The sequence below is a fragment of the Mus pahari genome, chromosome 16 (genome assembly GCF_900095145.1).
Source record: "Mus pahari chromosome 16, PAHARI_EIJ_v1.1, whole genome shotgun sequence".
Lineage (NCBI taxonomy): Eukaryota > Metazoa > Chordata > Mammalia > Rodentia > Muridae > Mus > Mus pahari.
Window position 1 is genome coordinate 43837443 of NC_034605.1, and position 16370 is coordinate 43853812.

Sequence of the window (16370 nt, forward strand, 5' to 3'; positions counted from 1 at the left end):
TGTAGCCCTGGCTGTCCTGGAACTCACTTTGTAGACCAGGCTGGCCTCGAACTCAGAAATCTGCCTGCCTCTGCCTCCCGAGTGCTGGGATTAAAGGAGTGCGCCACCACGCCCAGCTCAGTGTGGCTTTTCTATGCCTTCCTTTGTTCTAAATAATGACATGGAGACCTTTATGTTTGTTAAAAGCTTCAGGCACTAAGCCGGGAAACTCTAGGCTCTTCTAACTTCACAACATTGGCCTTAGACTATTTTCCAGCCTACTTCCCAGCCATGTGACCATGTGGTCCTTAACCTGCTGTCTTAGTCTCATCCTAGTGTCCCAGTGGCAATAGACTCCTCTGGTCCCTCACCTGGGACTCTCCCTCTCTCTCTGGGCATGGAAGTCCTGCCTTATTCTCTTCTGTCCAGCCACAACTCTTTTTAAAAATTTAAAAAATGATTTATTTACTTTATGTATATGAGTACATAGTCGCTGTTTTCAGACACACCAGAAGAGGGCATCGGATCCCATTCCAAATGGTTGTGTGCCACCATGTGGGTGCTGGGAATTGAACTCAGGATATCTGGAAGAGTAACCAGTGCTCTTAACGGCTAAGCCAACTTTCCAGCCCCTACAGCTCTTTATTTTAATCAATCAGAAGGTGATGGAGAACGATGTTTTACAAAATACTGAGTCAGGTGGTGCCTCATAATAATGACAGCAGAACCAAAGTCCGGACTGCAAAGTCAAATCTATGGGTACAAAAATCTACAACTGAATATACCATGCACAAAAACATCCCCTAACAGCCCTGAGATGCACGCTTAACTGACACCTGGAACAATTTCTGTCTGTCACTGGTGACCTTTTCATCTTTGAAAACTGCAGCTCTAAGAATCCTCATAACTAGATTCAGTTTATCTTTTGGGCAGCAGGCCTAAAGAAACAACGTTGCGCAGGCCTGTGGTGTTTATTTAACTTTATGATGTTGCAGTTACTTTTTACCATTTGGGTAAGCGTGCTGGCCAAGTTTTTCCTCTGTAAAGTTAAAGGACAGCATTTTGCGTTTGTTATGTGGTAGTTGGTATTTTATAGACAGATAAGATAATTCTAGACTTTTTAGATACCCTGCTCGACAGAGGCACAGTCCCATCTCATTTTCTACGGGTGGGTCTGGATTCACACAATCGTCACCTGAACAGTCGCTAAATCCTGTTTGTTTGTTTGTTTAAATTCTTCATTCTCTGTTAATTAGCTGGCATGGGGTCATAAGGTAGAGCCACCCCGTGTCCCCAAGTGTTTTATCTGGGGATACAGGGTGGACACTTGGGCTGGTTGTCCAGTCTGTGGGTTACAGTACATTATGGTTTCTACTTACTTGGCTGCTCAAATTGTTCCAGACCTAGCTGGTTGGAGCCCTTCAGCTGGTTCCTGTATCCTTTCAGCAAATCTTCATTTTTCTTCCAGTCCCAGCACCACATATACAAGGCAGAATGACCGTGTGGCCAGTGTAGAAGGAAATGATAAGGGATATTGGAATACCCAGCATCAGTAATAATGGAATTTTACTCATGTGTGTGTGTGTGTGTGTGTGTGTGTGTGTGTGTGTGTGTGTGTATGTGTGTGTGTGTTTTGAGACAGGGCTGGTCTGGAGTTCACAGAGATCCACCTGCCTCTGCCTCCCAAGTGCTGGGATTAAAGGTGTATACTACCACTGCCCTACCTGAGACTCTTAAAAATAAAATAAAATAATTCAGAAAAAAAAAAAAAAACAAGAAAGAGAAAATGCTTTGTGGACAGAACTTTTGGAGAACAGGGACTTTGGGGTTTCAGTCAAAGATCATAGCTATGTGAATGTGACCAGCTAGAACAGGGCTATCACTCGTCGTAGTCTGTAATCCCAGCACTCAAGAGGCTGAGACAAGTAGATCCCTGAGAGATCTAGGGACGTCTGAGCTACACAGTGACAGGGTGACTCAAATAGAAAAAGAAAACTCTAAAAGAAAGGAAGAGGAGAGGAGAGTGGGGAAAGGGAGAAAGGGAGAGAGGGAGGGAGGGAGAGAGGGAGGGGGAGAGGGAGGGAGGGAGGGAGAGAGGGAGGGGGAGAGGGAGGGAGGGAGGGAGGGGGAACAGAAAGAGATAGGGAGAGATGGAGAGGGAGGGAAGGATATAAGGAGGAAAGGAGGGAGGAAGGAAGGAAGGAAGGAAGGAAAGAAGGAAGGACAGACTAGGCTGTACTTACTGACAAGCTGAAATGGGTATGAGTGACACTGGGTGACCAAGCACTGGGGACATTCAAGAACTCTTTCTCAGATGAGGAATGGGAGGCTTAAGTTCCTTTCCCCTCCTCATTGGCAGACCCACCCAGAGCCAAAGCTCACTGACATTCTTTATGTAGATCAGCCAGCCCTCTTCTGGGTGGCTGAAAACAGGGTAGGGTCTGAAAGGGCCATGTGGAAGCTACTCAGTGAGAGAATGTAGCTTTTTGTTAAAATGGCAACTGATTCTGAGGGAATCTTTTTTTTTTTTTTTTTAAGATTTATTTATTTATTATATGTAAGTACACTGTAGCTGTCCTCAGACACTCCAGAAGAGGGTGTCAGATCTTGTTATGGATGGTTGTGAGCCACCATGTGGTTGCTGGGATTTGAACTCCAGACCTTTGGAAGAGCAGTCGGGTGCTCTTACCCACTGAGCCATCTCACCAGCCCAGAGGGAATCTTATTATAGCACATCAATAGCAATTTTTCCAGGGGTGGGAGTGGGGGTTCCCAGGCATTCTCTTGGCAAGGTTAAAAGGGAACATCTTTAGCAGATGAGTGAGGATGATAGAGCGTACCTGGATCCTGAAGGTAGGAGCTGAGCATCCACTGAGCCAGGATGACTTTGACCTAGTGGACTGTTGTCTGCGAAAAGAAGGACTGCTGTGTTAGCTTCTTTTCTTGGTTTTGTGACAGAATGCCTGGCAAAAAGCAACGTAAGAAAGGACAGGTGTGTTTTGACTGCCATTTGGAGGAGGTGTAGCCAGCCCATCATGGCATGGAAGGCACAGCGGCAGGAGTGTGGGAGGGTTGGTCATCTTGTGTCCAAAGTCAAGACAGGTGAATGATGGGACTCCGCCGACTTCCTCCTTTTCCACTTCTTTTTCTGTCTCAGATCCCAGCCCAGGAGGTTATGAACACTGCCCTCTGACCTCCACATTCATGCTGTGGCACATATAGTCACAAGTAAATAAATTAATATTTTTAAAATTGGTGTATTTCAAGGGACACAGAAGGTAGAGGCTTAAGATGATTTTTTCAAGGAAAAGAAAGAGCAGGCCAACACCCTGCAGATATGTTGGTCACAGGGGTCAGAGAACATGTCTGGGGACAAGAAATTCTGCCGAAGCATGGGAAACAGCCAACCATTGCTCCGCAACACCCACCCCCACCCACGACCCCTGGACTTCCCTTTTGAAAAGTTAAGGCTGTATTTTTGAGACTTAACTAAAAGTATCTCTCCCTCTGATTTCTGTTGCCTGATGTATATGATGTGTGTGTGTGTGTGTGTGTGTGTGTGTGTGTGTGTGTATGTGTATGTATGTATCAATGATGTGTGTTTTTTTCTGTGTGTTTGTGTATGTGTGGTATGTGTGTTTTTTGTGTGTGTGTGTGTGTGTGTGTGTGTGTGTGTGTGTGTGTGTGTGTATGGGTCTCTCTCTGTGTGTATTAGTTTCTTTGGCTACAATGTGTCAGGTAGTCCCAATTTTAGCTGATAGCCGGCCACTGGCAGACTCAGGTTCTTTTTTGTTTTGTTTTGTTTTGTTTTTGTTTTTCGAGACAGGGTTTCTTATATAGCCCTGGCTGTCCTGGAACTCACTTTGTAGACCAGGCTGTTTTTGAACTCAGAAATCTGCCTGCCTCTGCCTCCTGAGTGCTGGGATTAAAGGCGTGGGCCACCATGCCCGGTTCAGACTCAGGTTCTTAATTGTTAATCTTAATATTATCAGATCACACAAATATCATTCAGTAGTTATTTTTATATATAGGGATATATGTAGGTTACACAATGACTAGAAGAAGGTTAAAGAGGCTTGCAGACAAGTTTAAGGAATTGTAGGAGGCCTTCCTAGAGGTGGAGGCAGCTAGTACAGACTCAAACGCAACTCATTGCACATGGTCAGACAAGATGTTAGTGAACCTAGGTTGGAAAGCTTTGAGTGGTAAACAGAGCGGAGCTGCTTGGGTTGCAAGTCCAGCCATGCCTCAGGGTCGAGTTGAGCTGCAGCAGTGAGGTACAGGACCATAGAGGCCATATGGGCTGAGGGTCAGGTCCAGTTGGACAGACAGATGGATGGGCAAATGGCAACTTTAGGACGCCACACTGAAGGATGCATTGGTACTGCATTGGTACTGTCCAAAGCCACAGGACAGCTGGGAATTCCCTAGAGGCTCACTGGCACATACCAGGTGGTCAACTTCAGAAGGACAGAAAGACAGGGACAATTGTGGGACCTTAGAGGGAACCCATGAGAAAGAAGGCATGCCTGAACCTCTGACAGAGTCAGGAATCTTCAGGCCAAGTTGCCCACAAAGTGTCCATGTTTTCCAAAAGACATCTTATCAAGGACCGTAACTAACTGGGCTTGACTGATATTTAACCTCAAGTTCCCAGGACTCTCCTCTCATTTTTGAATCGAAACCCTACCCTCGTAATTCCATCTGACAGCTTTGTTTACACACAAAAAAAATTTCTTAACTTTTACCATTGCTGGAAACTACATCTCTGAGCAATGTGTTAAAAGCATGTGTGTGGCTGGGCAGTGGTGGCATACACCTTTAATCCCAGCACTTGGGAGGCAGAGGCAGGTGGATTTCTGAGTTTGAGACCAGCCTGGTCTACAGAGTGAGTTCCAGGACAGCCAAGGNTGTGTGTTTATGTGTGTGATGTATGTGTAAAAAAAGCATGTGTGTGTTTATGTGTGTGATGTATGTGTAAAAACATGTGTGTGTTTATGTGTGTGATGTATGTGTAAAAAAAGCATGTGTGTGTTTATGTGTGTGATGTATGTGTGGTGTGTATGTGCATGTATGGAAAAGTGTGTGTGTGTGTGTGTGTGTGTTGCCCTTTAGCATCTTTTAGACATGTACATTAACAGTCACCCAAATCCCACTTGTAAAGAAACCTGACTTAGACTCCCCTTTGCAAAGCCCACACCACAGGTGAATAGTTTTATTCCCCCCTTGAGCATCTCTCTATTAACCTTTGTGCCTAAGATCTATGTTAAAATATCATTTAATAAACTCCAACTCCATTTCATACAGACTCATCTGAAACGTTGTTTTCCATAGTGAAATCATCTTGGTTTTGCTCAGCGTGAGTCCCGTGCAGGAAACAGAATGCTTCAGGCTTCTGTGGAGGATGGAGCGGAGCCTCTGTTCCTGACACCAATGACAAGTGGGAGCTGTTGTCATACCAGTACTAGGTGACTTCCTCTTTATGGGGTCTAGGTGGAGGTGTGGCAGCCTTCTTCAGGCTAGTGTTTTGGGGAAGTTGTCAGGTTTATCTTTTTAGTTGGCCGGTTGGTTGGTTTCTATACGTCGCTATGTTCCTATGAACCCACTCTATTTTGCTAGCTGTGCAAGTGTGCTTCCAGGAATATCATTTATTGACCCTTGCTATGTGTGCTGCTGGACAGGTGTGGTGTCGAGTTCAGTGAGGTGCAACCATCCTGCTCTGTATTCGTGCTCAAAATGGGGAACAATGGAGTGATACAGAGCCCACAAGCCACTCCTTTACACCCTCCGGAGTAACTCTGAGCTGGGGACTGTGAGCTAAAGTCCCATCCTCTGCAACCCTCAAGCTTGCTAATCTGCTGCTAGTGACCTAGCATTCCGAATATCAGGAAGATGGGAGCTAGAATCTCCTCTAAGGTCCGTGATCAGCCCCCATGACTCACATTTCCTGGCTCCTGTTCCACAATCATGCTGTCAGGTCCCTTTCCCTCCTTATAGAATCTAGAATCCAGCTGCCTTAAAGGGCCAGTGTCCTCTATTTGCAGTCAGTGTGTCCTTTAGGATTAAGTGTGAACCTCCTGATCGAATTGTTTTTCTGCTTGATATTGTTCACTGGAAGGGAGGTGGTGGCTGTATAATAGCTGGAGGTGGTTGTTGTCAAAAGAACCATGGTAGGAAAACCCAGAACAGTCCCTGCTTTCGGAAGCAGCCCATCAGAGAGGACTATGTGACATGTGGTATCCATAACTATTAATTATTTGAAAGGGGCTGTACTGGCTGGTTTTGTGTGTCAACTTGACACTAGCTAGAGTCATCACAGAGAAAGGAGCCTCCCTTGAGGAAATGCCTCTATGAGATCCAGCTGTAAGGCATTTTCTCAGTTAATGATCAATGGGGGGAAGGCCCAGCCCATTGTGGGTGGTGCCATCCTGAGCTGGTGGTCCTGGGCTCTATAAGAAGGCTGACTGAGCAAGCGAGGGGATGCAAACACCCTCTGTGGTCTCTGCATCAACTCTGCCTCCAGGTACCAGCCCTGCTTGAATTTCTGTCCTGTCTTCTTCTAATGACGAACTATGTATCTGGAAGTGTAAGCCAAATAAACCCTTTCCTCCCCAATTTGCTTTTTTGATCACAGTGTTTCCACTGAAGCAATAGAAACTGTAACTAAGACAGGGTTTTGCTCTTAACTTACTTTTAGATCTTCTACTAATCTTAAAAGTCTTTTTCTAGGGAAAGGAATGTAACTGAGTTTGGGGGGCAAAATCTTGAGCTCTAGGTCCCACAACAGGCCCCCAAATGCTGGTGGAAATAGCCCAATGATTGGTGGATAATGAAATTCCTACAATATGGTCACACTGGGAAGAGAAATGAATACAGGAGTCCAGTGAAATCAGTCTCCAGGGACCGGACATGAAACTTAATTTTATGCAAGGAAAGAATCAAGGCAGAGGACCATGGGCGTGCTAACCCAGCCATCACATTCTGAGTGTGGTCCAGCTGGCCATGCTCTTCTCTGGGCTCTGCAAGGTGGCCTGAAAAAATCGATATCACTGTGGTTGTCACCAGCTGAGGCTGTCATTCTGGCTCTCAAGCAAGCGATGGTTACTTCAGCTCCAGGGTGTCCACCTTGTCATGGTGGACAGTTGTCCTCATCTGAGGTGGAAGTGTCTGCTTCAGGGACCCAAGGTGACTCAAGAGGACCGGTTCTGGACAATGACTTGCCCCTGAGCCTTCAGCCAACGTAAAGGAGGCAGACTCAAATGAAGGCAGAGATGTCAGGCTTGTGTCCTGCTGTAAGCTACCTGAGGGCCTGCATGAGGAGTCCATGCTTTTCAGCAAGTTCCACGTGTCTGTTTCAGAACGGGATAGATGCGTACATGTTCGCTATGACGTGTTTACTACACACTCCTGGGCATAGCACCCCAATGGATATTCTCACGTTCAATGGCGCAGGTGATGTTTACCTATTTGCATCCTTATAGACATAGAAATATACAACATGGCAGGTACTTTGGGCTCAATGCTATGTTCAGGAGATTTAGTTGTTGTTGTTGTTGTTTTTTGAGACAGGGTTTCTCTGTGTAGCCCTGGCTGTCCTGGAACTCACTTTGTAGACCAGGCTGGCCTCGAACTCAGAAATCNACCTGCCTCTGCCTCCCGAGTGCTGGATTAAAGACCTGCGCCACCATGCCCGGCTCGGAGATTTAGTTTTTATAACAGGCTACTGAATTTCAAGCAAGAATTCTCATTACCAAAAATAGAGAAGGACCAGGACCTGGAGACATGTGGAGTGGTCACAGCTGAAGGTCGAAGGCAGAGGATGCTACAGGAATCTAAAGGATGGAGGACAGGAAAGACTGCCCCTGGATGTCCTGCATTGCACACACAGACCCATAGAAGGCGTTTCAACCTCGGATATCAGCAGTGTCGGGGTTAAGCAATACACTGTGAAATAACCACTAATATGGGTTTGGTTGGTTTTTACTTTGTGTCAAGTATGTGAGTCACAAGTCTGTAGATATTATTGAATTATATGTCCTTGGATAAATAAGTATGTTTCTCCTTAGCAAGTTCCTGGGAGGGAAACTGCTGGGTTATTTTTCTAAGTTGTACTGATTACAGTTCCCCATCGGATGTTCAGTGTCCCACATCTTCATTATAGTGGCGTTTTCTACTGTTTTCTCTGTTTGTTGTTTGTTTGTTGTGCCAAGACAGGGTAAGCTCATCTGTAGCACGCAGTTTTAAGCTCTAGGTGGACTGTGCTACCAGCCACTGCCCTGGTTCCCTTGGATCCGCAGATGAAAGACACACATACACATTGGCTCATTTTAAACTTGCCTTACAGCTCAGTGCCTGGTCTCTTCTACACCTCTCTCAGCTAGTGTGCCCTTTTCTTTATTCCTTGCTCAGCACCCTAAATCTGCTATTAGCCTGCCTGTAGGAAGCTGGAAGTCCCGCCTCTTCTGCCCAACCATTGGCCGCTGGTATCTTTATGGATCGATCAAGAACCAATTGGGGAATAGGACCTTCAGCATTCACTTGCAGATCCACAATCAAAGCATCAGAGCCACGCGTGTCTGTTGTGTTCAAGCATGTGTATGCATGTTTACATGTATATGGGTACATGTGCAGGCCATTATCCACCGAGTCATACCCTTAAGCTCTCGGGCCAGCCTAAAGAATAATCTTGAACCTTTAAGCCCCCTGCCTCCATTTGCCAGACTGCTAGAATTCAGGGATGCGTTTCTAGCGTTTGCTTCGGACTCCGCAAGCGCTCTATCAACTGAGTTCCAGAACCAGTCCTCTTCTTGTTTTTATTTTTTAAAATCCTTTTCCTAGACACCTCCTGCCACACAAACCCGAATTCAGAAAGACTAGATGCTCCACACAGCAATGTTCATTAAGTTTGTCCTTCCCAATGGCTTGTGAAGGACAGACACGGGAAAGAGTAACCACTGGGCGTAGTAATCAGAGACGCATCAGGTGGTGGCTGGCTTCTATCCGGGCTTTCTCTCGTTTCAGGGGCAGCCACCGTATGTCTGCATGCTCAGCTTCTCACATTCTTCTTATACAGTTGGCCTGTCGCACTGTGGCTCTGAATTCATGGATTCAATAATCTTCAGATAGTAGCCGTTCTCTCCAAAGACTATTGTCATCTGGCAGTTGGGTGCGGTGGTGTGGACCCTTGCAATCCTAGCTCTTGGAAGGTGGGGGCAGGAAGATCGAGGGTTCAAGGTAAACCTCAGCTACATAGTAAGTTCAAGGCCAGTTGCGGGGTTCCAGGAGACTTTGTCTTAAAAAAACTATTACACCTGCACTGTACATGTACAAAGGGTTTTTTGTTGTTGTTCTTTCTTTCTTTCTTTCTTTCTTTCTTTCTTTCTTTCTTTCTTTCTTTCTTTCTTTCTTTCTTTCTTTCGTTTTTTTGAGACAGGGTTTCTCTGTGTAGCCCTGGCTGTCCTGGAACTCACTTTGTAGACCAGGCTGGCCTCGAACTTAGAAATCTGCCTGCCTCTGCCTCCCCAGTGCTGGGATTAAAGGCGTGCACCACCATGTCCGGCTTCTTTTTTTTTTTACTATTCTGAGGAGTGGGCACATCCTATTCTTTTTTATTATTATTATTATTATTTTATTAGATATTTTCTTCATTTACATTTCAAATGCTATCCCGAATGTCCCCTATACCCTCCCCCCACAAATTTTTTGTTTGTTTGTTTGTTTGTTTGTTTTCCGAGACAAGGTTTCTCTGTGTAGTCCTGGTACAGAGTTTTTTTCTTGTCATTCCCTACATAACAAAGTATGACAGCTCTTGATATGACAATTACATTATACTAGGCATTTGAAGTCATCTAGAGGTGATTTTAAAATATACATGCAGATATGCGTAGGGTATATGCAATTATTAAGTCATTTTTCATAAGTGATGAGAGCATCCAAGGTTTCTGTACCTTGGTAAGGAGAGAAGGTTGCCCCGATACTCTGGGACAACCAGACCACCCATCCATTTTCCATGATGAATCGTGCTGTAATGATCAGGATAGCAATCATTTCAGTTCATGTAAATCTTCCTACATTGTGTGGCACTTAAAAATTACAAATATTTTCCCCTCTAGCATATCATTCAGCGATGGTAAAAGGAGATCCAGTGGGACTGTTGAGGGAAGAAGGAAGTAAAAAAAAAAAAAAAATGGTCTCTGGTCCATGGGTTCTCAAACTTTGCTCCAGGGATCTGCACTACCGTTATTATCTTGGACTGAAATGTACATTGTTAGATTTCCCCCCCCCCCATACCTACTGCACTCCAGGGTAAAAGTCCTGATCTTATATATTAGCATCTCCACCCCAATTCTAGGAAGTGAGATGATAAACTGAATTTTGGCAAGTCACCCAATCTGCTCTCTTTTTACCTAGGAGCTACAGACACACCCACTTTGGAAGAACGCTTGTTTTGGTAACACAGTTAAGGAGTCTGTTACCATCCCAACGTTAAACAATTAACTTTTACCAGTGAACATAAGTTACATTTTGAGATAGGGTTTGGAGCTGGAAGCTGTTACCAAGCCTAGCACCAAGACTGAGGCAGGAGAGTTGTCAACAGCAGCCTGGGTTTAAAGTGAGCCCTAGGTCAGCCAACCTGGACTATAGACTGAAACCCCATCATTTTCTAAGTCCTCAAAGCCAAGCTCTTCTTGTTTCTGATGGCTGTATGCAATACTGTCACCGTATGCACCTTGACATGACTTATCTGGATGCACCGTGACTGTTTTGCAAGTATTTGCTTAAAATCATCCCGCAGCCAGAAAGAATCTATGTGATCAACCCTGGCCTCAGCAGCAATAGGTGCAGCTCATAGGTGATGACGTGGGCCGGCGACCCACTAAGCTTACCATGGGGGTCTTTAAAGTTCTGCATGTTAGATACGTCCCCACCCACACTGAGACAAGAATGTAAAATGACACTTTAGGTTCTGCAGATCAGATAACAACTCGTTCTGTTGTTAATTAAGTGTAAGGAATAAAAAGCAAAATGATTGGCCCCAAGAGGAAGGTTTTCTCTAGAGGACCCCATTGGAAGACATCTAAGTTGTGGAAGAATTGTTTTAGTTAAAGACGGGCTTTAAAATTCCTCGTCCTCCTCCTCCTCCTCCTCCTTCTCCTCCTCCTCCTCCTTATCCTCTTCTTCCTCCTCTTCCTCCTCTTCCTCCTCCTCCTCCTCTTCATGATCATAGCTACTGAAGCATAGTGGAAAAGTATCATTTCTAAACTATCAGTCAACCTGGGATGGAGTTACTTAATCTGTCAGGCAGAGTCCCTGGGGATGGCAAGGTCCTGCACTTTCTCAGCTTAATTCCAAGTGAAAAGCAAATCCTTACGCTTTAGAATGATGGAGAAATCCCTGAGTCATTTGATGGAGCTGCCATAACAAAGCACCCTGCAGATCCCAGCACAGTGAACCATGTCTGTCATCCCAGTACTCAGGCTACGACAGGATCATCAAGAGTTCTAGGCTGGCCTGGGCTACTCAAAGACATGGCCACATCGTGAAACCAAACCTTAAAGCAAACTATACGAAAGTGTCTTTCCAAAGAGAACCCATTTGGGTTCACCTCCTTCTGTCAGCCCTTTCTGCCTGGATAACTTGACCCCCCCTCAATGTAACGCCATTAAATTTTCAGCCAGCCCATTCTCTTCAAGCCCAGCTTCCTGTGCCTTTTTTTTTTTTTTTTTTTTTTTTTTTTTTGCTACTATGTAACTTAACGAATCTGGTGTTTCTGGATGGCGTTTCTGTATGAACCCGTGCCTTCTCAAGTTCTTCCCCGAGTAAAGAGTAATGATTAATTGGGGATGAAGAACAAGTCCCAGACCAATTATGAAACCATAATGAGGAGTGTGTGTGTGTGTGTGTGTGTGTGTGTGTGTGTGTGTGTGTGTGAGCGCCTGCAGCTCAGCAGAGGGAAGATGTGGGGAGAAAGCCAGAAAGCTTCCACCAGTCAGTCAGCCGCCCTGGCTGGCCTGGAGGTGTTCTGCACGTGATCTCTGTGTGTGCTTCTGAGTAACAGGATGAAGCCCACACTGTTTGCTTTGCTTTTGCACCAGCGCCCAGGTCTTTCCTGCCTCCCTGGCAGCTGACTGGGTGGGGCAAGCAGCTGATCCCTGTTGTTGGTTTTCTGTTTTTGTTTTTGTTTTGTTTGTTTTTGTTTTTTTATTTTTTTCGTCTATCTTGCTTTTTTTACCCCCCACCCCCTCAGGGTTTGTCAGGGTCAGGTGAGCTCTATTTTGCCCTTCCTTTATGGAAAGGCCAAAGGTACAGACCGTCCAAGGCCTTCTCATTCCCCTTTGATTGATTGCTTTTTAGTCTTTCCTCCTTTGTTGGCGGTGCTGAGGATTGGACTCAGGGCCTCCTCTGTTCTGCTCCTGAGCTGTCTCTCCAGTCCCAGTTTAAAAACTATTATACTCTCATTTCCCCCTCCCCTCTCTCTTTTTAAATCTCTATTTTAATTTCTGTTTTGAGATAGGGTCTCATGAAGTTGCCCAGGCTGGTCTTGATCTTGATATCCTCCCTGCCTTCTCTAGGATAGCATGACTGGATTAGGTTCCAAGTCTTCTGTTGTTTCAAATAAACAATAGTAAACAGTACTCTCTACATCTTGGAGCTGTGTTCTATATAACTTAATAGCTTAATAACTCTCTCTCTCTCTCTCTCTCTCTCTCCCTCTCTCTCTCTCTCTCTCTCTCTCTCTCTCTCTGTGTGTGTGTGTGTGTGTGTGTGTGTGTGTGTGTGTGTGTGTGTGTTGAACCCAGGGCCTTTGGTACTAAACAAGTGCTTTACCACTGAGCTATATATCCAGTCCTCCAGAAGAAGTCTTGAACAGCATTCACCACATAAAGAGTTCTGCGTGCAGCAGAGAGAATGTCTTTAAGGTGGCCCCAGGGAAGGATAGACTTGTCTAGCCTGATTAATTGGCTAGTTCAGGAGTAATTGCTTCCAAAGTGAGGACCCGGGGCATGGTTGCTAAGGCTGCAAGTAACAACTTTGTCCTTGACTGAAGGAAAAGGCAGGTAGGGAAGGTTGCGGCATCCTGTTTCAATAGCAAAAAGCTCGCAGTCTCCATTTTGGATAAGCAGGCTGCACTGCAGCCTGATCAGAAGTACCAGGTAACAAGCATCCTCAAATAGCATCGTCAGTTTTGCAAAACATTCTCCTATAGGGATTTGTAAGCCAGGACCGGGAGTTGGGGAAATTGGTCCAAGGGCAGGCAGAAGAGGAACAATAGCTACATTTTTGAACCTGTGAACAGCACCATTGGCAGCTCTGGATTGAATTCAGAAGCATTCTGAAAATTCTTATTTTGGGCAGTATCTGTATATCTTAATAAAGTAATGTCATTAATGTTTCTCCACCCCCCCACCCACCCACCCACCCAGTCTGCGCAAATCTGAACCTCCATGCTATTGGCCAGTTGGAAAGGGTAATGTAAACAGATTCAGTTACCATAATTAGGTTATGTATCTGTATACCGAATGCTTTGTCAGGCTGCAACTATCTCAGTATTCATTCTAAGCCGAGGGCATTGCCAAAATGAAATTACTGGTGACCAAATTACCCTGTTGTTTAGACACAGCAGATGTAATAATCTAATATTTAACAGTGTTATTTTTGGAGAATGGATGAAGCCAGAGATTGACCTGTCCTTTGCCCTACACCAAAGAAGATACTCGAAGGAGAGTGAGCCACTTTACAAAATGGCTGCATTTTCTTTTACAACTGACCTAAAAGGCCCAGGGGAGGGTTTCTCAGAATATTTGTTTGACGCAGGTGCAGGGAGAGCATTAATAAGAGGAAAGAAAACTAATATATAAATAGGAAAAACAAAACATGCAAATAAAATCTGGAAGAATGAAACTCCAGCTCAGGACATGGCATGCCACTGGGCTGGAGTCTGGGCGCTTGGAATCTCAAGTTCCTACTTGGAAGGAACCTGCATGCTCTGCTAGTCTAGACTCTGCAGGAGGAAGGCTGGGCACGGAAGGGCGCTCTTTCTTCACAGGCCGGAATGCAAACTCATTTCCCATTGTAAGTCAACCCAGAGGGTAAAGACTCACTTGTGAAGTGCAGACAGTCAGCAAAGGAAAATGGAAAGGCAGCTGGAAGTCAAGAGGATGCTTGAAACTGCATCTAAATGTAGGTGGTGGAAAGTTGGGTGTGAGTGTGTAGATCCAGAAAGGCCAGCTCTGGGGAGGTAGGGGCTGGAGGATTGGGGATTCAAAGCTAGATTCTGAGTTTCAGGTCAGAATGGATTGCCTGAGACCTTGTTTTGTTCTGTTTTGACTGTAAAGTCAACGAGATAGGAGAGCTTTTGAGTGGTCTCTGGATGCCTAAACCCTTAAGGTTCTTGATTTAGATGTAGCTCTGAACGTCCTTTGCAGACAGGATTCAAGCTCTTTTCTGTGAAGTCTTCAGGTCTCATCTTAATTAGACCGTACAGTTCACTACCTGCACATTCTGTAACACTGGGGCAGAGGCCAGAGTACGAGGAGAGGGGGGTTTAAGTCAAAGTCACTCCCCCCCCCCCAGCCCCCTACCTCTGCCCTGTCAGATCCCTTAGGACCGGAACTCCTCCTCCTGGGAGCGCATGTTTTGGAAACTGGTGGGGTGGGGCCAGAAAACATTACAATGGAGCTGGGATGGAGGAGGTGTACTTTTATTTCAGATTGTTGTCATTCGAGTAGAGACTCCCGAAACAGCAACTAACAGAACCGAGGCTCTTTTAGATCCCCTGGGTTGTTAACCTGGCACACGGGGGAGAGAGTAGGTAACAGAGCAGAAGAGAGAGGCAGTGGAGGAAGGCAGGAAACCCTTCGCACGCGTCTCATCCCATCCACTTTAGGTTTCTCCGTGCCGATTGTAACAAGAGGGGAAAGAGCTAGCAGAAACCCCTGAAGGAAAGGAACGAAAGGGGAGGTGAGAAACTCAATTGAAAAAGAGGTAGCAGGAGAGTAAAAGTCAGCAGATGCAAACCGGGAGGCCTGAGGAGGAGGAAAAAGGCTGGGCTTCGGCAACCTGCTGCTAGGATTTAGACAAAGGAGGTTTGAGAGAGGCGGAATCAGATTCCAATATCAGCTCCAGGAGAGAGCCCGCTGCTGGGCTCCGGGAGACGAAACAGCCGCAGTTCACAGTGACTGGAGCATGTACCACAGCGAGAGCTCCCAGGAAAAATTCAGTCTGGGGAGGGACCGGCGGGAATTCACAGTGCATGTACCACACAGCAAGAGCTCCCAGGAAAAAGTAAGTCTGGGGAAGGATTTGCCAAGCTTGACTGACTCTGACATCGGAGACCCTCTCTGAGGCATGCCTCCATCCATGCGTTACTTCTTCATAGTGTCTGTGACTACTGTCATCGTTTTTATTGTGCTCTACGTGTTAAGTTTTGGGGGAGATCAAAGCTACCAGAAGCTGAACATCTCAGACTCGGTGATGCTGGCGCAAGTGTGCTCATCCTTCAGCGACGGGAAAAACCGGTTCCTGTGGAGAAACAAACTAATGATCCACGAGAAGCCTTCTTGCACAGAATATGTGACCCAAAGCCACTATATCACTGCCCCTTTATCTCAGGAAGAGGTCGATTTTCCTTTGGCGTACGTCATGGTCATCCATCACAATTTTGACACCTTTGCAAGGCTCTTTAGGGCAATCTTCATGCCTCAAAATATCTACTGTGTTCATGTGGACGAAAAGGCCACAGCTGAATTCAAAGGTGCCGTGGAACAGTTAGTGAGCTGCTTCCCCAATGCCTTTCTGGCTTCTAAGATGGAGCCAGTGGTCTATGGTGGAATCTCCCGGCTCCAGGCTGACCTGAACTGCATCAAAGATCTGTCCACCTCCGAGGTCCCTTGGAAGTACGCCATCAACACCTGTGGACAAGACTTCCCCCTGAAAACCAACAAGGAGATAGTTCAGTACCTGAAAGGGCTTAAGGGGAAGAATCTCACTCCGGGGGTGCTGCCTCCAGCTCACGCCATTGGAAGGACCAGGTACGTCCACCGGGAGCACTTGAGCAAAGAGCTTTCCTATGTGATCAGAACCACGGCTCTGAAGCCTCCACCTCCCCACAACCTCACCATTTATTTTGGCTCTGCCTATGTCGCCCTGTCGAGAGAGTTTGCTGACTTTGTTCTCCGTGACCCGAGGGCGGTTGATTTGCTCCATTGGTCCAAAGATACTTTCAGTCCCGATGAGCATTTCTGGGTGACGCTCAATAGGATTCCAGGTATGTGAGAGTTCAAGTTTCATGCAAAAGAGAGGCCCATAGACCTCTTTATCCACAGGTGACACATTTCAGGGTTCAACCCATCTTGGATGGAAAATATTCGGGGGGGAAAAAAAACAATGTG

At 45.9% G+C, this 16370-nt stretch overlaps 1 protein-coding gene across 2 annotated transcripts in view; it reads left to right on the forward strand.

Moving 5' to 3' along the window:
- Window positions 1-16370, forward strand: part of Gcnt2 (glucosaminyl (N-acetyl) transferase 2 (I blood group)) — a 108609-nt gene that overhangs the window by 23765 nt on the left and 68474 nt on the right. Inside the window, exon 1 of one of the 2 annotated variants that reach the window (XM_029547531.1) lies at window positions 14620-16246. The exons of the other annotated variant lie outside the window; for it this stretch is intronic. Within the exon in view, the coding sequence (XP_029403391.1) occupies window positions 15328-16246 (919 nt within the window). The 5' untranslated portion in view covers window positions 14620-15327. Of the gene's footprint in view, window positions 1-14619; window positions 16247-16370 lie in introns of those variants that run through there. 2 annotated transcript variants of the gene reach the window in all.